Below are 23,826 nucleotides of genomic sequence, written 5' to 3'. Positions count from 1 at the left end.
TGTTTTGATGCATTTTGATATTTTCTGAACCGTTTTGGCTTTGCCGATTCGAATTGTTACGAAGTTATTATTTTGTATTACAAGGCTATTTTGAAGTATTTTGTTTTATTTTAATGTAGTTTTCCGCGCTGTTTATGGTCCAAGAACACTGAGATGCACTTACCATTATAGGTTTCAACTGACTGTCTGAGTTTCTTTGGACTGAATTTAAAATTTTAGGATTTTTTAACACTTCGAGTCTGCTACACTTTCTTTACTGTTCTTTTGTGTGGGCTAGACACTAAAAGTTTTTGTTTTGACGGCTTCATAGAGTACCTGCAAGCTTAAAAAGCTTAGCATAATAAGAAATCGAGCAATTTTGATCCGAGTTCACACTCTAGCTGGAATACCGTCTCCTGGTTAAAATTCTGCCGATTCCCAGGGTTGACGATGGATCACAGAAATGACTTTTTCCGCTGGTGACTCTCTCGTAGGTTCTGCTTTAAGAAGACTCCCTGGACCTTGTCCTATCTTTCTAAATTTAAAAGATTTATTGGATTTAAATAAATTATGGCTGATTTTGTGTTGTAAAAAACTAGGGCTGAATCCTGGAGATCCATTTTTCAAAACCAATTTGGTTTTATGCAGTCCACAAAAAGAATAGTTTAATTTATATTTAAATTCAATTTAGTTTGTTCAAATCAGGACGATCTGCCGGAGATAGTCACGCCCTTGGGAAGAGTTCGAGGATTTTGGAAGACCTTAGATGGCCGGAAATATATTGCTTTGGAGGGATTCCCATACGAGAAATCACCAGTAGATCATCTAAAATTTGAAAAGTCAAAATTGCGTATTTTTAAGATATCATCTCCATTTATTTCAATTATTCCCCACATAACCCCCAAAATTAAAAAAATAAGGTTATGTACCTCTGTAATATAGTTTTTTTTATAGAATCACAGACTACATTTTTAAATACAATTGTTAAATGAGATAGTTTATAATTTATTTGATTTTCTAGTTTCAGAAATGGATGAGATATCATTATTATTAGAACTTACTGCACCTGTCACGATTGTCTTCGTTTTACATTAAATTTAAGTATCATTCGGAATTGTTTTTGTTTTCGGAATACAGGATGTTTTATTTCAATTAATCTCCTATTTCATTCATTAATTTTATTTTACCAGTTAACAATAATGTGCGTAATGTGACATTTTCCAAATATCTATCCGACGTCCCTCTTAACTGGTTACAATAATTATTTTTACTTTTACTAATTTGCAGGAAACGTAACCTATTCAAGTCTAGTTAGGAATTTGGGTGTCGAATACCCTTCACATTTGTCTTAATACGCTTGAATACGTCTCACAAATATTCTTACAGAAATATCAATACTATTGAAAGTAAGAGTTTGTATTTTCTATTAGGGGAGGAAGATTGTCTTTACTTAAATACTTAATATTGCAAAAGCGATGAATGTTGATGAAACTCATGGAAAAAACGGTCAATCCAACAATCCAAAAACCAACATGTGCGCCAAAGGCCGATTCGATTGACCGTGAAATTGTTGCTCCAGGTATTTGTTAATTAATTTCGTTCATGTTTTTGCAACTAATTGTTTAACGTTAACTAACGTTCTAAACGTTAACTTTAAAGTTAATATCACAGACATAGGTACTAATTGATCCAAAGATACGTATCGAAAAAGAAAAATTTCAAAAAGGTGAAATTAAGTTGCTTTTTACAACTAACAAAGTAGGACGTGCAAAACGCGTTATAAACAAATTGTCCCAGGATCAGGCAAAAACCGCTTGGAATTCGCTCTTTTTGCATTAAATAGAACTTATTTTTACGGTAATGTTAAAAAAAGAGACATCACCCACGCCTCTTTGTTCCCAAGCACAGTATACCTACTATTAGTATACTGAGATACTGCGTTCCCAAGATAACTTTCTTTATAATGTTAATTCTTGTTAACTATTGGACGCATTGCACCGGGATTTTAAAAACAATTAAAGAAAGGGTTAAACTTCTATTTTAAGAAAGTTTTACATTGATAGTTCATGTAATAAACTGCACGCGGGAGAAGGAGTGTCAGGCAGACAATAAATTAAAATAATTGGTGATATTTTAGAACAAACCAACAATCAAAATATATTACAAACACCGACAAAGAGAAAACTTTATCATGGAGTTCAAAATGAGCTTCACAAAAGTAAACGTTTATTAGATCCACTTCTTATTTGTGGAAGGGCGAAATGGGCGGTGACTATTAGACGCCTTCATTATAGCCATATTTCTCTATCGCACGGATTTCTATGACTTTCTTTATCGTTCTCACGTAACGGCCGATGAACCATGGGGACTTTCCGACCCTGTAGAAATGAAGAGTACGCGTCAAGATCGTGTATTAAACGCCTGTAAGAAGGCAACCGTTCTCTTACATACATGGCGGCGCACCCTTCTGAACGCTCAATCGCTATTTGTTTATAGCTTCAAATAACAGTGGAAAAAACAAATTTTCACACTGCAATTACTCATAATTTGTAGTATTTAATGAACTTTCAAACGCCGTCAGCAGAATTACAAAATACCTATTCAATCAAAAGTTATTAACGATTGAAAATCGCAAAATTCACATTTTTCGAGTTTTTAATGGCGTTTATCTCGAAAACTATGCGTTTAAAAAAAATTGCAAGAGACATTTTCTTCTTAAAATGGGTCAAAGAACAAGAAAATACATTTTATTTTGCCAGAAACTAAGTTCTCAGTATTTCGCAAGTTTTTTTATTAATAAAAAAGCTTATCGACTACCGGGCAACCTTCTACCCAAAAAATTTGTGTTCTGCAGCTCAAAATACACAAAAAACACTTGGGTAACTCCATCTAAATGAAGGAGGCAATTGGGACCCCCCTGGCTACAGGACTAATAGAGAAAGTATTGATTATTGGATCTCAATTCATGAAGGGAATTGTGAATAATGCACTTAAAAAGAAACACCTGTGGACTGTTCAAGATAAAAAGTTTTTTCTTGGCAATTTACAAACATAGACCCCAATGTTACCGGGTTTGAAAGCATTTCATACCTCTTCCATCACCAGCAACCTTAAAAAGAATTTTGCAAAATTTTGAATTTGATTGTGGTATAAATAAAACTTTGTTTCATCTGTGGACAAAAACTGTTTGTTAATGTTTCATGAGATTGTTTTCTATTAAAATTAAGTCTGATTTGGTTAGAGAAAGCATTATATTATTGGTCTCTCAAAAAAATATGAGTGACCACTAAAAAAAAAATGACTTAAAAAAGAATAAAAAAGTACCTACGTTAACAAATACTGGCTTTGCTCATGAACTTGTACTTGCAAACTACAAAACTGCATGAGATAAGAAGTGAAATATGTAGTTTGTATTAGGAAGGTAATTATTTCAATTTTTACTGCATATGTGGCGTATTACACTGCACTACATTTCTGCAAGTTTGCGAGCAAAGATTATATTATCATGACTGATAAAAGACTGATAGTGATTGTTGAGTTTTTTTAATATTTGTAAAAAGATTTATTTTTTATAAGTTTATGTTACGTTTTGATGTTTTTATTTACTTATTATCTTGTATTTTACCACAATTTTTATATTCCTTTGTTTTAAATAAAGTGTAACTCCCGCCAGTTCCTATTATTTTACCAGTTATTATTTAGGCGGAGCTGTAGTTGTGAATTTGCTTCCAGTCTTGGAGTACAGTTTTGACTACTCTTATTATAGTTATTTCTCACGACAGGGGAGAACATAATAGTCACACGATTAGTGTAATTTTTCAATAATATTTTTTAATATTGAAATGATTAATGTTGTCAATTTTAGAGAAAATGAACTGTCATAACCAGATGGTTTACTATATTTGGAATAATGTTACCGCAGTTTATTGTAACGTTTGATAGGTTAATATCAAATAATATTTCTTAAATAACAAAATCTATTGTAAACTGTTTTTTTTTAATTCGAATAAAGCAAAAGCGTTAAAACTGGTTTATCTCAAAGTAGCTAGCATACATGTAACCTAACTGTACTCAAAATAGCAGATTAATTTGGTAATAGTAAGTTATTGGTTTTTCAATGTAATATCTTTAACTGTTTCCCAGTTGAAATACAGGCCGTGTTCTTTTATTCCTCGTTTTAATGCCAAGAATTCCATCGATGTATTAAGATTGGTCTTTTTAAAAAAATCTGTTCTCTTATTGGCTGTACGGAATCTATCACATCCAAATGATGAATAAAAGAACACAGCCACATTCAACGGTACTAGTCAGTGTGTAGGGATATTACAGATNTTATATTATCATGACTGATAAAAGACTGATAGTGATTGTTGAGTTTTTTTAATATTTGTAAAAAGATTTATTTTTTATAAGTTTATGTTACGTTTTGATGTTTTTATTTATTTATTATCTTGTATTTTACCACAATTTTTATATTCCTTTGTTTTAAATAAAGTGTAACTCCCGCCAGTTCCTATTATTTTATCAGTTATTATTCAGGTGGAGCTGTAGTTGTGAATTTGCTTCCAGTCTTGGAGTACAGTTTTGACTACTCTTATTATAGTTATTTCTCTATGCACATGATGCACACGTACTCTCCATAACGGCAAAGACACGACAGAGGAGAACATAATAGTCACACGATTAGTGTAATTTTTCAATAATATTTTTTAATATTGAAATGATTAATGTTGTCAATTTTAGAGAAAATGAACTTTCATAACCAAATGGTTTACTATATTTGGAATAATTTTACCGCAGTTTATTGTAACGTTTGATAGGTTAATATCAAATAATATTTCTTAAATAACAAAATCTATTGTAAACTGTTTTTTTTAATTCGAATAAAGCAAAAGCGTTAAAACTGGTTTATCTCAAAGTAGCTAGCATACATGTAACCTAACTGTACTCAGAATAGCAGATTAATTTGGTAATAGTAAGTTATTGGTTTTTCAGTGTAATATCTTTAACTGTTTCCCAGTTGAAATACAGGCCGTGTTCTTTTATTCCTCGTTTTAATGCCAAGAATTCCATCGATGTATTAAGATTGGTCTTTTTAAAAAAATCTGTTCTCTTATTGGCTGTACGGAATCNTTTTCAATAATATTTTTTAATATTGAAATGATTAATGTTGTCAATTTTAGAGAAAATGAACTTTCATAACCAAATGGTTTACTATATTTGGAATAATTTTACCGCAGTTTATTGTAACGTTTGATAGGTTAATATCAAATAATATTTCTTAAATAACAAAATCTATTGTAAACTGTTTTTTTTAATTCGAATAAAGCAAAAGCGTTAAAACTGGTTTATCTCAAAGTAGCTAGCATAAATGTAACCTAACTGTACTCAGAATAGCAGATTAATTTGGTAATAGTAAGTTATTGGTTTTTCAGTGTAATATCTTTAACTGTTTCCCAGTTGAAATACAGGCCGTGTTCTTTTATTCCTCGTTTTAATGCCAAGAATTCCATCGATGTATTAAGATTGGTCTGTTTAAAAAAATCTGTTCTCTTATTGGCTGTACGGAATCCATCACATCCAAACGATGAATAAAAAGAACACAGCCACACAGTGATGCCAGGTCTCATGCTTTTGCATGATATCTCATGTTTTGCAAATCAATCTCATGTTATCATGTTTTATTTGCAAAATCTCATGCTTTTTAGACTTCAATATATAGCGCAATAATATGCGATTCCCTCTGTGATCCGAGTATGCGAATAAGTAGTTAATTTTGTTATTTTATTAAACTTGCATTTAAAATACTATTGTATTGTTATTTTTGTACAACTCATATTATAAAATGTAATGCAGCCCCTCTATATTGAATTTAAGAAAACTTAATATATTTTGAAAAATATATAATACATATTTAGATTTTTTATGTTGTATTATGCAACCAAATTATACACCTTGCGAGGCATTTGCGCCATCTCATGCTTTTTTTATAAATCTCATGTTTTTTTGCAGGATTTTCTCATGCTTTGCTATTTTAAGACCTGGCAACACTGCAGCCACATTCAACGGTACTAGTCAGTGTGTAGGGATATTACAGATTTAATTACTTTGATATTTCTGTATTTACAGTGCGAGAGGGTAGTACTGCCAATGAAGTATAGAATGCTCTGTACTATTGACTTTCTAATCTTTGAATTGAGAGAGTACCGCCAACAATGTTTCCATAAGTTAGATAAAGAAACCATAACCTCTCTTTCTAATGTCCCGAACATGGCGTCGGTTGACAAATCAGAATTGGATGCAGTGAATATATGGTTGCATAGTTTGTGACAGTAGTCAGACCCGAGATCTAACCGGTTATAACTATATGCAACCAAACATACACATGGATCGAACATGGAGGACGATGGCGGTACTCTCTCGATTCAGTGACTCTATACTGTTCATATCATTACTCTGGTGAACAAAATAATACTATATTTTCGAATGAGCAAAATTATAATAAGTATTAATAAATAGTACTCAAAATAACAACCAAGAATGCTGGATAGTGTGCACTTTTTTAAACATCTAAAAAATTCCTACCTTTTTATTGGTATTTGAAGATTAACCTTTTTAATAAAGAACACTAATTAATTATTACGTATTTTTATTAATAAAAATGAATTATAGAAGTACATAGAAATATAATCGGAATACGAGTTATGTATATCAGTCTTCAGTAGATGCTGCAATGACACATGAAAACAAAAAAATAATACAATGGAATCTAGACTATAAACTTTATTTCTTTCCCTCATCCAGTTTTAATCTCTTCACCAGTTGTATTGGGATATGTTTGCTCTCTTCGACCTTGGGAGCAGTGATGGACAAAACTCCATCCGTCGTTAGTTTTGACTCGACCCGACTGACATCCCAGTTTTTCGGAAGAACGTACTTTCTAACAAAATGCCGGGAAATGTAACCATGCTCATCCTGCTGTACCTCATGCTTTCCCTCTATGGTTACCGTATTATTTCCAGTTACTTTCACAGAAAGTTCCTCCGGTTTGAACTGTTGGACATCGATGTTGGTATGGAATTTTTCTCCTCTGAGGATCGATTCTAATCCTGAATCCTTAATTTTACAGTTTAGATATTCCAGAGGGCTGGTAAGCAAGTTCCTTGGCACAACTGCTTGAGTGTAATCTTCGGGATTCCTCCAGAGTCCTAAACCACTGTTCCAGTATCTGGAAGGCCGGTGGAAGTCTTCAACCCATGGAATTAGAGACATTTTTCTATCGTTTGTTTTATGTATAATAACGCTTGACAACCTCCAGTCTCGTACGCGTTCAAATTCAAACTGCCGTTTAGCACAACTCAAAGAGGTACATATACTAACTAAGCATGCGACTAGATGGCTCTGGATTTGTTCGCATGCGTTCATCAGATATTAACTGTTCTAGCAGTTACTTGTAAGACAATAATTGTAAATGTAAGGTAGCAAAGTATAAAAATAAAAAAATAGTTATTTAAATTATCAAACAAAAACTAATATTTATTTTGCCAAAAACTAAGTTCTCAGTATTTTGCAAGTTTTTTTGTTAATAAAAAACTTAACGACATCCGGGCAAACTTCTACCCAAAAAATTTGTGTTCTGCAGCTCAAAATACACAAAAAACCCTTGGGTAACTCCATCTAAATGAAGGAGGCAATTGGGACCCCTCTGGCTACAGGACTAATAGAGAAAGTATTAATAATTGCATCTCAATTCATGAAGGGAATTGTGAATAATGCACTTAAAAAGAAACATGTGGACTGTTCAAGATAAAAAGTTTTTCTTGGCAATTTACAAACATAGACCCCAATGTTACCGGGTTTTAAAGCATTTCATACCTCTTCCATCACCTTAAAGAGAACTGCAAAATTTTGAATTTGATTGTGGTATAAATAAAACTTTGATTCATCTGTGGACAAAAACTGTTTGTTAATGTTTCATGAGATTGTTTTCTATTAAAATTAAGTCTGATTTGGTTAGAGAAAGCATTATATTAATGGTCTAAAAAAAAATATGAGTGACCACTAAAAAAAAATGACTTAAAAAAGAATAAAAAAGTACCTACGTTAACAAATACTGGCTTTGCTCATGAACTTGTATTTGCAAACTGCAAAACTACATGAGATAAGAAGTGAAATATGTAGTTTGTATTAGGAAGGTAACTATTTCAATTTTTACTGCATATGTGGCATGTGGTGCATATTACACTTCATTACATTTCTGCAAGTTTGCGAGCAAAGATTATATATCATCATGACTGATAAAAGGATAGTGATTGTTGTTTTTTTAATATTTGTAAAAAGATATCTATTTTTTACAAGTTTATGTTACGTTTTGATGTTTTTATTTATTTATTAGCTTGTATTTTACCACAATTTTTATATTTCTTTGTTTTAAATAAGGTGTTACTCCCTCCAGTTCCTATTATTTTATCAGTTATTATTCAGGTGGCGCTGTAGTTGTGAATTTTCTTCCAGTCTTGGAATACAGTTTTGACTACTCTTATATTATAGTTAGTTATTTCTCTATGCACATGATGCACACATACTCTCCATGACGGCAAAAACACGACTGACAGGGGAGAACACAATAATCACGCGATTGGTGTATTTTTTCAATAATGTTTTTTAATATTGAAACGATTAATGTTGTAAATTTTAGAGAAATGTAACCAAATGGTATTCCAAATACATGGAATAATTTTACCGCAGTTTATTGTAACATTTGATAGGTTAATATCAAATAGTATTTCTTAAATAACAAATCTATTCTAAACTATTTTTTTTTTAATTCGAATAAATCAAAAGCATTAAATTCAACTGGTTTATCTCAACGTAGGTTTATCTCAACTGGTTTATCTCAAATGTAAACTAACTGCACTCAAAATAGCAGATTAATTTAGTAATAATAAGTTATTGTTTTTTCAGTGTAGAAAATTTCAATTTAATATAATTATGTTCGTATATTCCCCCCTCTTCAAGGAGATACTTATTGCGGGTCACCCTCTGCACCTTCGTTTGTAGTTTCCTATTAACTAAAAACGGAATCTTCTATTACAGATTTCTAATTCTGCATTTGTTGTTGAGTTGGATGATTATCCAAGAATGCTGTATTACATTATAAGATTCTAGAATATTTCCAAAAATAATATCGTTAACTGTTTCCCAATTAAAATACATTAATCAACGATACAATCAGTGTGTAGGATATTACAGATTTACTCTGATATTTCTGTATTTACAGTGCGAGAGGGTAGTACTGCCAATGAAGTATAGAATGCTCTGTACTATTTATTTTCTAGAGTCACTGAATAGAGAGAGTACCGCCAACAATGTTCCCATAAGTTAGATAAAGAAACCATAACCTCTCTTTCTAATGTCCCGAACATGGCGTTGGTTGACAAATCGGAATTGGATGCAGTGAATATATGGTTGCATAGCTTGCGGCAGTAATCGGACCTGAGATCTAACCGGTTATAACTATGTATATGCAACTAAACATACATTTGGATCGAACATGGGGGGCGATGGCGGTACTCTCTCAATTCAATGACTCTGTACTGTTCATATCATTACTCTGGTGAACAAAACAATACCATAAGTTATTTCGAATGAGCATGTAATAATAATTACTGACTGTAGTGTTTTATTAGTAAATTTGCTATAACAGTGTAAATATTGTTTTGCATCCGCAATGGATGGTTCGTTATGCTTTAAAAAATTATACTAAGTATTAACAAATAGTACCCAAAATAACAATCAAGAATGCTGGATAGTGTACACTTTTTTAAACATCTAAAAAATTCTTACCTTTTTATTCACTTTTGAAATGGAACAAGTTGAAATAAATGGTATAAATAGTTTCATTTTTATTGGTATTTGAAGATTAACTTTTTAATAAAGAACACTAAATAATTATTACGCATTTTTATTAATAAAAATTAATTATACAAGTAGGTACATAGAAATATAATCGGAATACGAGTTATGTATATCAGTCTTCAGTAGATGCTGCAATGACATGAAAAAAAAAAATAATGCAATATAATATAATATCATGGAATCTAAACTATAAACTTTATTTCTTTCCCTCATCCAGTTTTAAGCTCTTCACCAGTTGTATTGGAATATGTTTGCTCCCTTCGACCTTGGGAGCAGTGATGGACAAAACTCCATCCGCCGTTAGTTTCGACTCGACCCGACTGACATCCCAGTTTTTCGGAAGAACGTACTTTCTAACAAAATGCCGGGAAATGTAACCATGCTCATCCTGCTGTTCCTCATGCTTTCCCTCTATGGTTACCGTATTATTTCCAGTTACTTCCACAGAAAGTTCCTCCGGTTTGAACTGTTGGACATCGATGTTGGTATGGAATTTTTCCCCTCTGAGGATCGATTCTAATCCTGAATCCTTAATTTTACAGTTTAGATATTCCAGAGGGCTGGTAAGCAAGTTCCTTGGCACAACTGCTTGAGTGTAATCTTCGGGACTCCTCCAGAGTCCTAAACCACTGTTCCAGTATCTGGAAGGCCGGTGGAAGTCTTCAACCCATGGAATTAGAGACATTTTTCTATCGTTTGTCTTATGTATAATAACGCTTGACAACCTCCAGTCTCGTACGCGTTCAAATTCAAACTGCCGTTTAGCACAACTCAAAGAGGTACATATACTAACTAAGCATGCGACTAGATGGCTCTGGATTTGTTCGCATGCATTCATCAGATATTAACTGTTCTAGCAGTTACTTGCAAGACAATAATTGTAAATGTAAGGTAGCAAAGTATAAAAATAAAAAATAGTTATTTAAATTATCAAATAAAAACTAATATACTTTTTTTGTAAAAAAGAATAATAACAAGGCGCTCTCGATAATAAAGGGGATGATTTTTAAATTTATTTTAAAGTTGAACTTACACGTGAACGTATGTTCTAAACGGTTTTGTTTTAGATACAGATTGGTCAACACTTTAAAAAATATGCTGTTTACATCTCTAAATATCCTGAAAGATGTTTGATGGACATTCATGAATTAAGGGCCGGCAAGTTAATATATATTAATCAATATTAATTATATCAAGTGGTAGAGATACTAGGAAATACACTCATTGAGAACTCCAATACTCAATTTTAATTTTTTTTAATTCCAAATCTTGTCACACAGTTTAAAATAATTTTGAAACTGTTTCACAAAAAAGTATATTTTTTTTGCATATAGTATTTTGTAAGTAATCAATTATTTTTGATAGTAATAATTTACTATCAAAAAAGTAAATGGGGATTTGAATTTTTTAAGACATAGCAAGAGACAAATTTCTACGCTACTAAATTTTAATGAATAGATTTCATAAAAAACCTGTACTATTTTTTTTTGGTCAATTAGGCTAAAAAATAGGTATAACTTTTAACAATAAAGAGGAAGTTATTTTTTCTTTAAAACACAAATTAGATTGAAAAATAAAAACCCATTTAAGTATTTAGTGTATATTTAATACTTTTTAGATACTTTAACATCCTGATTCATGATGAACTGTACATACATGTGTACTGTAATGGAAGAGTGAGGCAACCTGGGCTAGCATGTAAAGATTACTTAAAGAAGTCTTGTTTCAGGATTTCTAGATATGCAAAGTGATTTTTGATTTTCATTAAAACCTACTTTGGTTATAACTTTTGAATCATTTATGAGAATTCATTTATTTTTAGTATACAACATATACCACCTTTCATTGAGGGCCAACAGATTTTTGAAGATAGAATTTTAAAATTGCAGGACCATAATGGAAAAATCTTTTGGTAGCTAACTCGAAAAATTCAGTCTGTATACTTTTGTTATTTTTTCGTATAGAATATTCGAAACTAAATGAAGATGAAACATCTTGTACTTCTCAAAATCTAAGGCGTATAGTGAAAATGAACTAAAAAATCAGCAATCATTGTTGGAATGTATTTAGGAATCAATTTGCACAACAAAAGGAAGAAACTAAAATAAATTATACAAGAAATTGAATAATAAATGTATTAACAAGTATAACATTTTGTTTAATTTAAAAAATGCATTATATTATTGAGTTATTTATGTATTTCGAAACGGAACGTTGAGCATTATCCCATGAACGAATATGAGTGCCTGCCTTTTATTCCAGAACAGGGGAGAAGAAAATCGATATCCATAGAAACGAGGTTTTAAAATTTCCGCAGTTTGTTGGAACAAATAATAACGGTTCTGTCTAAAAACTTATCTTTAACAGGCGTTTAAATGTAATACAAAAACTTAACAAGTAGATAAAAATGGAATATGTATACATACATATCGACAAAATACAAGCGTGTTTATCGTTTTAAGGTGTATTATTTTAAAAATACTATATCATCAATAGAATAAATTTTATTATCTACATAGGGTATTAGTGTAGCAAATTGCAATAATAGTTCTGCTAGTTTTGTACTTTAATATTAAAATTCATGTTATTTTCAATTATTGGAGGACAATAATTATTTATTAAATTAAAGTATTATTACAAAGCCATTTCATGTTGAAAAGAGAAATGAAGAAAATATATATTTTTTAAATTACTTTGACACAAAACTTTAATCGTAAACATTGTAAAACATAGGTACATTTAATGTAATTTGACTATTTTTTAATACTTGTGCTTTAACTATAATAAGAAAAGCTGCTTAATTTATTGCCTGAAATTATATGTCACAGAATGTTTATGGGTTCCTATGAAGATAAATTTAAAAATTAATTAATTGCGATACGGATAGGGGTTTGATTATAGAAGAAATTTTAAAATTTAAATAAGATCTATTATATCTAACAGGAGGCACCCTAGTCTTATACTTGCAATAAATATTGTATTAGTGTAAATTTTATGTACACGAGGCAGCAACTGAAGGTTATATTGAGTAAATAATTTTGTACCTACTTATTGAGTTATTGAAAATAATTTCTGCATGACTTACAATTTTGAACCAAGAAAGGTCATTTTAGATAAATTGTATTTATATTATTTATAGAGGGTAAATTGTAAATAATTCAAACAACAAAAATAACAAAATGCTTTCATTGACAGTTTTAGACAGTTTAGGTGTTTAATAAAAGTATCTTAGTTTCTTGAGATTTAAATAATATAAATTGTAGGTATTTAAACGACACAGAAAAAGTTAAGAGAAAAGTTCATTGAAAATAAAATTTAGATTTCATAAATAAAACAGTTCTGTTCAGTGGTGTATCATAATATTTGACATATGTAAATGAATAATCAGCATATGTATAATGCTTTGAATTGACACTAATTTTTTTTTGTGCAAGAATTTACCTATTTAAATAATTTTTTATATTTATTTTCACGTGGAAAAATACCTCTTCTAATGAACAGAGTAACAGCTTATCTTAATTATTTTAAAATAAATTGTAATTTTATTGAGATGAATGTGTATTCATTATATTCTCACTTTTGTCGTTTCCAGTATCATCAATTTGTCAAAAATTATTTACAATACTATAAATACAAGTAGTTAAAAATAATAAAAGCTTCTTCAGAACAGTTTCCTAAAGTTTTAACCCTTGACTAGTGTATAATAGCCAAGGGTTTTAACGTTTCAACCGATCAATACTGCAACGAAATTCCCTATATGCCAGAAGGCATAGAGACCTACAGGTCAAACGTACGGTTTGTACTGGTAAGACATTAACCTTCTCAATACTGTTCTAGATGACTCTGGCATGTTATATTGTATTCTAGTTCGTTCAACGCGAGTCAACAAAAATAACTGTTCATCAGATAATTAATTATGTTTCAAAATCTGTGCAAAATATAAATAATAAAATCAGTAAACATAATTTGTTATAACTCCAAAGTTGGCATAAAATTTATTAAAAAAATAGCTAGTAATAAAAATTAAACCTATCTAGATCGAGTTATCTTAGTCCAAATGTATTTCCTCAAAAAGTATGGACCATCAAAAAATTTTGTTTATTTTATTCTTTTAAGAAAAGAGAGGTCGCAAAGAATATGTCTGTTATTTTTTTGTATTGAAAAAGCTAAAAAGTATACTTGTTATGAAGTTATATTTAACAAAGTATAAGGATGTAAATTTCTTATTGGGATAATTGAAGTATGACCGTCTCATTGGAGAACACCCTGTGTATACTACACTATAACTTCTGTTTCTCTAATATACATAAGTACTTTTTTTGTTGGTAATTAAGCAGCATTTTTGATAAGCAAAAAAATATCGTGTCAAATAAAGAGATAGATACTTTAAACTAGAGAAAATGCTCTAATGAGTTATTTTTCAATATGCAGGATGTCGTATTTTTAATATATCAGACTTCGGGAGCAGATAGAACAACAATAGATAATGGTACTTGGTCCCATAAGCTTATTTTGATATCTCAATCATTTTCAAGCATTGAGGTGATAAATGTCTCAAAAAATTGTATTTGCTGTAAATATCATCTGAAATAATAGATATATTTTAATAATCGAAATAATAGAATATAATAATAGAAATATTTTAACCTTAATACCATTAACCAATCAGTGGCGGAGAAATAACAGTTATAAAGAACATCAGAATATCGACGTCACTGAATATTTCAGAAAGTTAATTTAATGTCCAATTGTATTTGAAAAAAAAAATATCTCCCTTATTTTACACAGTGTTTACACACGTCAAAACCAGGAAATTATTCCACTAAATACATCATATTAATAGAACAGAATATAATAGCATATAGACAAAAGTGAAATATCAAAATAGCAATATCATATAGGGAATAATACAAGTAAATGATTTAAAATGAGATAAAAATTATATAAATTAAAGTACAAGTAATATAAAAGTTATACAATTAAAAAAGAACAAAAAATTAAATATGGCTAAACTCATTTGTTAAAAACTGTTCAATGTTATAAAAGGCATTTTGTAAAAGATATTTTTTTTGCTTTTAAATTGTTTATAATTCAGATTTCTCACATGCAATAGGATAACATTAAAAAGATGTACACCAATGTAACCCTTTCCAGTTCTAGTTTTACTCAATCTCAAAACATTTACTGAAAGGTTATGCTTACAATTAGATCTAACATTATGAGTATGAACTTCACTTCTAGTCTGAAAAATATTTAAGTTATGTTTTACTAGCTTTTACCCGCGGCTTCGCTCGCATTGAAGCCATTAATTGATTTCGTGCAACTTTGGCGGCACGGGCCCGCGATGAATTTTTGGATAGACCAGATTTCCGCTTCCGAGGCATTTTTAAAGAAGAACAGAGTAAGAATTAAACTCACGAATTAACTACAAAAATGACACCTAACCTGAAACAATGAATATAGATTTTTTAATAAATAGTATCCTATGTTACTTCTAATACCTCCAAGAATATGCGTACAAAATTAGTTTCATGATGATCGGTTAAGTAGGGATGTATAGCAAACATTGCAGTATGTACATTAATGTAACTGTTAGGATATTTAATTTAAATTAAATTGATTTTTGCAGTCATCTCTATAACGAAGACCTGAGATAATCCTACACTGAAAGAAATCCACCAAGTGAGGGGCTTTGCTAAGGTATTTTAGCTACAGTAGGTAAAATTTTTGCTCTCACAAAAAAAAATTCATGCTGCCACAAGTAAATACGTTTTGCTGAAACGTGTTTGCTACCACAACAAAGAAANTTGAAAATGTTATTAAAATATATTGCAATCAGTATCAAACAAACACCTAAATGATGTTGTTACATATTTATTTTATAACAATTCCTTATTCTATATGAAAACGCTAAAATAATAATCGCATTTTTTTTACAATAATAAACATATCACATATTTTTTAAATACGTACCGTTTAGATAAATTACGAATGATCAAAATTCTTATCTTTAATTACTGATATCGTTTGTTTACTAGAAGCTAACATTGTTACAGCATAATCCTTAGTATCCGATGAACGGTTATTCAACGTCAAAATAGAAGGCATGTCCAGAGGACTACTAGAACCATCTAGAGTTTTCCTCGGAACTATAAAAGCGTCGCCATGAACCGGCTTCGTTAGTTGAATTAAAACACGAGCAGTGAGAACCAAGTTACAAGCGAAGCGATAATTCAAGTTTTCAAGTATTATTATTTGTTAACAAGTTAGTGCCAGTATGTCCCTGTTGCCATTTTTCGACGATTCTTATCTTCTCCGCCCCTCGAGGCTTTTGAATCAACACTTTGGACTGCCATTGGAACCAGAAGATATACTCGGTACTGTGTTTAACCCTAGACTTTCCGTTAGGTGTCCAGCTGGTTACGTTAGAAACTGGTTAGATGAAGCTCGTGATGTAGGATCCACAGTAAGTTTCGATAAGGATAAATTTCAAGCTAACGTAGATGTCCAGCAGTTCAAACCTGAGGAAATATCTGTGAAAGTTACTGGAGATAACACGGTTACTATCGAGGGCAAACATGAAGAGAAGCAAGACGAACATGGATCTATTTCGAGGCACTTTGTGAGGAGGTACGTTCTTCCACAAAATTGCGATATTAATCAGGTGCAATCCAAATTGTCATCTGATGGAGTTCTTACAATTACTGCGCCCAAAGTGAATGAAGATAAATCTATCCAACAAAAAGAGATCCCAATTATTCGTACTGGGGAACCATTGAAGAAGGTGGAACAGAAAAAGGAAGAACAGAAAAATGAACCTTAATTTTTTTATAACATTTATTAGGGATGTGATAGTTTAAGACTGAATACTATTATGCTTTTTTTTAATTTAATTGTTAAATTCTGTTTGTAAAGCGGGTTATTAATAAAAAAATATCTAATAACTAATGTTTTATTTTTAAATGTGGTATTTTCTGTTCCTTCCTTTGCGATTACTACTTATTAGTGAAAAAGAGTAAGAGTATGGATGAAAAGAGGGTTTTTTTAGATATAGGTATATTTTCTTACTAATATTGCTTTTAAATAGTGTAGAATCGCCAATCTTACCCATATAAGATGAGCTTTAGCATGATTAATATTTAAGTTCTATAAAAATATAAATTTTTTATATTATACAAAAACATCATTCTTATTAATTTGTATAACACATTTGTGTTACCAGACATTTACCTGCTAAATTGTAAAAATATTTCTGCGAATGTACAATTAATTTTGTCTAACATTTTAAAAAATAAAATTGAAGAATATGTACGATTTTTTTTAAATGAAAATATGTGTACTAATCGATAATTTAAAAGATGTAGTTTTTTCAGTATAGTTTAGATGACAGTAGCTGTACCATAAAACATTTTTTTTAATTTCAACATGTTATTCATTCATTTACCTGAAGCCTAGATAGATTACCTTGAATTTTGCCCTTTATCTTTATTCTTACATCGAAAAGAAAATGTATAGACCAAAATTTTAGGAAATTAATTTGTGTTTTTTTAAATGAGGTAAGTATATTTTACATTTTTTTGAAATTTTCTATCTTTTTCTGATTATTACAAGATATGTATATCATATATTTATTTAAATAGGCAATATTTTGGTTTATTTATTATGATTTTCCGCAATTAAATTTACTAAACGGAGCTTTAAATTAAATTCTCCATTAATAAAAATGATCTATTACGTTATGTACATCCCCCTGTGTATTTTTTATTTTAGAATTTGATTTTTAAAGATCCCAGGTACAGCTGTGGACAATACAAAGTTTCCAACCAGGTATGACCGTTATAAGAAATTTATTAATTTTGTACTTCGTAACGTCTTGTAAGTCTATTTTAGAAAAATTCGATTAATCGGAAGATTTTTTCATTTATTATCCGTAAAACATAAAAATGTACCATTTTGACAGAAATCTTTTATAATAAGTAATACAAAGTACCTAATACTGAATGGTGATAAAGGCAAAGGGGTAAATTAGTTCTTTTTAAATGAGTATATACGTGAATTTTTCTTTCCTACTAGTTTCGGATATTATGTCATCGTCAGTAAAAAATCAATTTTATTTCTCAATGATTCTGATGATGGCTGAAACTACTAAGAAAAAAAGAATAAACGTTTATACTAAAAAGGACTAATTTTACCCATTTAACACAGAAAATGTTAAATATTATAAGAAAACATGTTTCTTAATGATTTTATAATATATTTTTATGCCGTCGAGACTAATTGTATTTTAAAAATATTATTATACAACTGTACCAAATTTGATTATTACTACAGTGGTCTCAAATATTGATGGTGATAAAAAATAAATTTACATGGACAAAGTAGTGCAGACTTTAATGCGATTAGTATTTCGGTGAAAAACAATTTAATTGCTAAGAGAAAGTCGTTACTGTACAAAATCATAATTGCAGTTTGATTGAAAAAAATCCTTCTGGTGCCAATTTTTAGACATTTCATTGACGTAATAAGGTTTTTGTTAATGGTATTCGAGAAAAACAGCAGCACAATTTATTTTGACTAATTTGACGTATTTCTCATCCTTTTAACAAAACAAGAAAGTATTTGATATTTATTAGAAAGATATGAAAATACAACTGTGGTAAAAATTTGTTAATTATAATAATGCATTAAGAAATTAATTTTTAAATATTTAATGTCCAGTATTTACCATTATTTCCAAAACCAATATTCTTCTTAATTATTAATTAGAAAGAAAAGAATACAATTGTGGTAAAAGTTTAAATAAACTGGACAATCGTAGTATATAAGATAAAGATATGAACCTAATTAAATATATCAAGTGTAATATTTATTAGATCTCCAAATTGCAAATTTGATTAATGTTATTTAAGGTCACAGTTAATAATAGGAAAAATGCGATTTGTCGTATTCCACCCTTCGAGCGAGCTTCAGGATTTCGGAACACCCCGTATATTCGTAGAAGTCATAATCTTGTACCTACGGATATGCCGGAGACCGCTGAATTGAAAAGGAGGCGAAACAATCATATTCACCTACCTTTCCAATTCAAACCAAAAACCCGCCACGGTTGTGAAATCAATCGCCGTCGGCCGGGCAGAATGAAAAAGCCTCNGCCGCGGAACCCGGTCAAGGGAACTAACATCCCAGATCACAGGTTGCGACATGGTTTCCAACGTGGAGCTCGATTAGAACTCCCGATGCCTCCACTGAGGACCCATGCCGACCAAACACAACATTCAGATAATATTTCACGACATGGCGCTCGACGTGGGGCTCGAAGTCCTGCTTCGACGTCTTCGCGGCGAGCCCATGTTACAAATTCCCTGCACAATTCTCAAGTATTAGGCACAAACGGTCATATATCGCGACATGGCGCCCAGCGTGGAGCTCGATTAGAACTCCCGAGGTCTCCACCAAGGGCCCATGCAGTCGTGGCCGATACAAACGATCATGCTTCACGACAGATTGGTTACCAATTTCAATTATGTAGCTATTAGAGTAGCTATAGCGGATAATCTAACAAAATTCGTGTATATTCCAGAAGAATCTATAAGCTTCCTCAGTGCTATAGTAGATGACTCTGACATATTTACACTCTACATAGTAAATATGTTCTAGACAACACAAGTAACTGTTCATCAGATAATTGTGTTTCAGTTTCTAAATTGCTAGTTTAGTAGTATTGTTAACAATTTCGACCTTAATGATTTATATTATTTAAGAATTTGACTGAATTAGTTACATTGCAAATAATATTAATCTTGCTTATGTAAAATAAGTGCCCTAAACTAATGTAACTTAAACTCAGTAAAAAATTAAGGGAGAAGAAAAATTTTCAAAATTTTTAGTGATTTGAAAGACAGTAACGTTAATACCGAATCCATCTTTCGCTCGCTGTATAATCATTAGTTTATGATATATCGATGAAAAAAGGTGATTTGTCACTCAATTGTCGATATCTCGATGATAAAAAATCGTACAGAAAATTAAAAAAAACAAACAGACAGTTCAGCTTCCTGAGGAATCAGGCTAAATGACTGTGGCATTGATTAAGCATGAAAAAAATTTTCTGAGCCCATGGGTAGTTTTGAAAAAAAAATTGTAAAATTTTTGCCTTGCATTATTTCTTTTCATTGCGCCGAGAGTGCTGCTCAAAAAAATGTTTCATCTCAAGATTTCAAAACTAGAATCATCAAGATTCAAGACGCTTTTTTTCTCGCTATGACTAATACTCACGAAGGAAATTTTTCTGCTCCCTTAATTTTTTTGCTGATTTTATTTACTTACAGTCTCATAAAATTATTTAAAAAAATTTGTATTTTTTTTAAATTTGATTCTGATGGCAAAAAATATGTTCCGACTTTATGATGTCTATTTTTCACTACATTTACGACTTATACTAATTAAAAATTCTGTTTTGTTCTTCTAGCATATATTGATAGAAGTAAAGAAAATGTAGAAAATATTTTTAGTAGATCAAATAATAATATAATTTATGCATTTATACAGGGTGTTTCAGTTCGAGTGAATCAAACTTTAACCACAAATAGAACTCGGAAAATAATTCAGAATTGCCTTATAAAGCAAGTGTCTTAAGGACGGGATTTTGTACAAAAAATATCGCCCAGCGTGAGTCACGAAACGGGACCCCGGCAGGTGCTGCTCTAGCGGCCAACGCTTCAAGGTGTGTTTTTTAACCGAACGACGAAGTCTAATAATAAACGCTGGACGTAAACGGCTCGATTTTTCAGGAGCGGCTCCAATTTGTGTACATACAATCTTATAAGGAAAGAGAGTAAAGATTTTATTAATCATTAATAGATTATCGAGGACAATAATATTTTTTTTATTAAGTAGGCAATAATTTTTAGTTAATAAGGTTAAACAATCTTATAATTACCATTCCTTTATTATAAAAGCAGATATAATTTTTAAAATTACATGTAGTTTCTTCTTCAAAAGCTTAAAAAACGTATAACAGGAACAGTCAACAGTCTAATGTTTATATTTTCACGTTAACGATCCGATACGTAAATTAACTGCTATTTTCAGTAAAAATGATATAACTTGAATTATTTTTTTACTTTGGTGAGNAAGCAATTATAGGTATCCTTGTTCATTCAACGGTCCGTTTGTTTCAAACAGATATAATTCCTTTAAAAAATTACACCTACATATTAATTTTAAATCAGCTGTGTGCGTCCACTACAGTATCCGTACACAATGATTGCCATGAATAAATAACTAAGCAATAATAGACTTATTTGTCATCAGGAACTGTCATTTTATTCTTAATATTTTAAATATTAGTTAGTGTTTGTAAAAAAATGGATGAATACTCAAGATTTTCTTATCATTTAACTGAGATTTTCGATAAAACGATGCACTCTACCGATTTTTCAACAAGTATACCTTTTTTATGTAGAATTCTAAATCTAAAAATGAATTCCAAATTATTATTAGGTCATTGACGTAGAAGTTGGGGCAAAAAAATCACTTTTTCTTTAGTACCCATTCCTACGCCACTGATCTACAAAAATTTGTAAATTTTACAGTAAATTATGCACATGTGCAAATGTTTTTCGCAAATAATATGAAAACGGTGAGATTTCCCTTGCTTTATAAGGCAATTTTGAATTATTTTTATTGAATTCTATTTGTGGTTAAAGCTTCATTCACTCGAACTGAAGCACCCTGTATAAATTTATACAATTATTAAAAATTTATTTTCGAGTATGTGTTCTGTTTTTTCAAATTTTCAATTTTTTTGTTTGCAACTTGATATAAAATAAGAGAAGGAAAAAACGGAAATATAAATTTATTTAATTTTAGTTGTATTATCATTATCAATAAAAATATTATATAAGGTACCTAGAAATGTTAGTTTTAAAATAATTATAATTATCTTATTTTATGACGCCTACATCGAAATGTTGTAGTAGGTAAAGCATAGACTTTGCATACCTACAGTAACAAACAATAAGTGATATTATTATTACAATTTTTTTTATGATTCCATGTTTTATTATATGCGCATGAACTTGTAATAATATGTAAAATACTATCCGTAGATAACAAGTTAATACCTTGGTACTTTTATTATTTAAATATTAAAGAAACAAGAATATATTGTTGAAATATAAGAAGTATTGTCTATGTAACGTTTAGGTGTTTAGGTTAGATGTGAACAATCAAAACAACATAGATACATACATTTAATACCTCTGTATATATAAATGTTGTTAAAAGATAATGCTTAATATACGATGAACAGTTATTCAATCCCAAAATAGAAGGCACGTCTGGAGGCACACTAGAACCATCTAGAGGTTTCTTTGGAACTATAAAAGCGTCGCGGCATATCAGATTCAACACAGTATATTACACGAACAGCAAAATGCGAGAGTGCGAGCAAAACGATTTTTTCTGAAAAAAAACCGAAACAAATTTCAAATCAAACAATAATCAAGTATTTGTTAACAAATTAGTGCCAAATGTCTCTGTTACCGTTTTTCGACGATTCTTATATCTTCTGCCCTTCGAGACTATTGAATCAACAATTTGGACTGGCATTAGAACCAGAAGATGTATTCCGTACAGCATTTAACCCCAGGATATCAGTCAGGTGTCCAGCTGGATACATCAGAAACTGGATAGATGAAGTCGGCGATGTGGGATCCACAGTAAATTTCGACAAGAACAAATTTCAAGCTAACGTCGATATCCAACAATTTAAACCAGAGGAAATATCTGTGAAGATCACTGGAGATAACACGGTTACGATTGAAGGCAAACACGAAGAGAAGCAAGACGAACATGGATATATTTCAAGGCATTTTGTGAGGAGGTACGTTCTTCCACAGAATTGCGATATTAATCAGGTACAATCTAAATTGTCATCTGATGGGGTTCTTACCATCACTGCCCCTAAGGTAGATGAAGACAAGTCCATCCAACAACGAGAGATTCCCATTATTCGGACTGGGGAACCATTAAAGAGGGTGGAACAGAAAAAAAGACGAATAAAAAATGAACCTTAATTTTATGATGAAATTTGTTAGGGATGTGATAGTTTAAGACTGAATTCTGTTATGCTTTTGTAATTTAATCTTAATTGTTAAAGCGGGTTGTTAATAAATAATATTCAAATAGAAACTACCTAGTGTTTTATTGTTAAACTAACTTAAATTTTTCGATCCTCTCTTATTAGTGGGCCTTATTTATGTAATATAGTTAGACAACCAGTCAAATATAGGAAAATACTAGACGCCAACTCTCTTAAATAAAAACAAAATATTTGTCTCTTTATTTATAGTATATGATCCCACCATAAAACGGCCTTCACCGAGCTGGTTAATGGATGAAAAGTATTTTATATTCAATTAAATATGTCAATAAATATATTACAAATGGGTTGTCTAAAAAATTTCAGTTCAGAATATGATTAATTAACAATTAAAACATTTCTTTTTTAAACATTTCACTGGTTTATTTTATTTTATATGCAAACGTTAGGTTGACAATTTTTTTCCGTCACAACTTTTGGGTAGGTAGGTATAAACAGGTAATGTTGTAGACCAAGAGGCTACTATATCAAATGAACGTAACGCGCGCGCCAATATCCTTGGCAGGAAAAATGAGTTCGGATGGTGCGGGGTCGAGCGGGATTATCGCTCTTTACCCACTTCATCGCTGTAGGCCCGGACGCCTCGTAGAGGTAGGCCCTTTCCCCGTCATTCCGGACCGCCAACGCGGCCGGATTGGATCGGTTCGTGGGGCCTCCTCCTGTCCTGGCTGGGCCCCGCCGGCTAGGGCCCTTTCTTCTGGCGCTCTTCTTTCTTCGCCGGCTCGTCTGTGTATACCCCCGGGGGTGTCGTGTATCGGTCGCAA

At 31.0% G+C, this 23,826-nt stretch overlaps 3 protein-coding genes across 4 annotated transcripts; 1 reads left to right on the top strand and 2 right to left on the bottom strand.

Annotated features, from left to right (window-relative positions):
- Nucleotides 1–690: 690 nt before the first annotated feature.
- LOC108907113 (alpha-crystallin B chain-like) lies at nt 691–7,460 on the bottom strand. 2 transcript variants are annotated; one of them, XM_023455132.1, is made up of 2 exons: nt 6,784–7,460; nt 691–816 (listed from the first exon to the last, which is right to left on the bottom strand). In XM_023455132.1, the coding sequence occupies exons 1-2, from the start codon at nt 7,402–7,404 to the stop codon at nt 805–807; spliced, it is 633 nt and encodes a 210-aa protein (XP_023310900.1). In that variant the 5' UTR covers nt 7,405–7,460; the 3' UTR covers nt 691–804. The 2 variants fall into 2 exon arrangements, with proteins under 2 accessions (XP_023310900.1, XP_023310899.1); XM_023455131.1 differs by lacking the exon at nt 691–816 and having other exon boundaries at nt 6,737–7,460.
- A 2,618-nt stretch (nt 7,461–10,078) lies between these two features.
- LOC111691786 (alpha-crystallin B chain-like) lies at nt 10,079–10,721 on the bottom strand. The gene has a single exon (XM_023455133.1). The coding sequence runs from the start codon at nt 10,580–10,582 to the stop codon at nt 10,094–10,096; it is 489 nt and encodes a 162-aa protein (XP_023310901.1). The 5' UTR covers nt 10,583–10,721; the 3' UTR covers nt 10,079–10,093.
- A 5,349-nt stretch (nt 10,722–16,070) lies between these two features.
- LOC108907108 (major egg antigen-like) lies at nt 16,071–22,976 on the top strand. Its single transcript, XM_018710638.2, has 3 exons — nt 16,071–16,713; nt 22,118–22,162; nt 22,562–22,976. The coding sequence occupies exons 1-3, from the start codon at nt 16,175–16,177 to the stop codon at nt 22,974–22,976; spliced, it is 999 nt and encodes a 332-aa protein (XP_018566154.2). The 5' UTR covers nt 16,071–16,174.
- Nucleotides 22,977–23,826: the final 850 nt, after the last annotated feature.

Source organism: Anoplophora glabripennis, unplaced genomic scaffold (genome assembly GCF_000390285.2).
Source record: "Anoplophora glabripennis isolate ALB-LARVAE unplaced genomic scaffold, Agla_2.0 scaffold325, whole genome shotgun sequence".
In the NCBI taxonomy this organism is placed as follows: domain Eukaryota; kingdom Metazoa; phylum Arthropoda; class Insecta; order Coleoptera; family Cerambycidae; genus Anoplophora; species Anoplophora glabripennis.
Note: the sequence above shows the minus strand (reverse complement) of the source record. Positions and strands in the feature narration are given on the sequence as shown.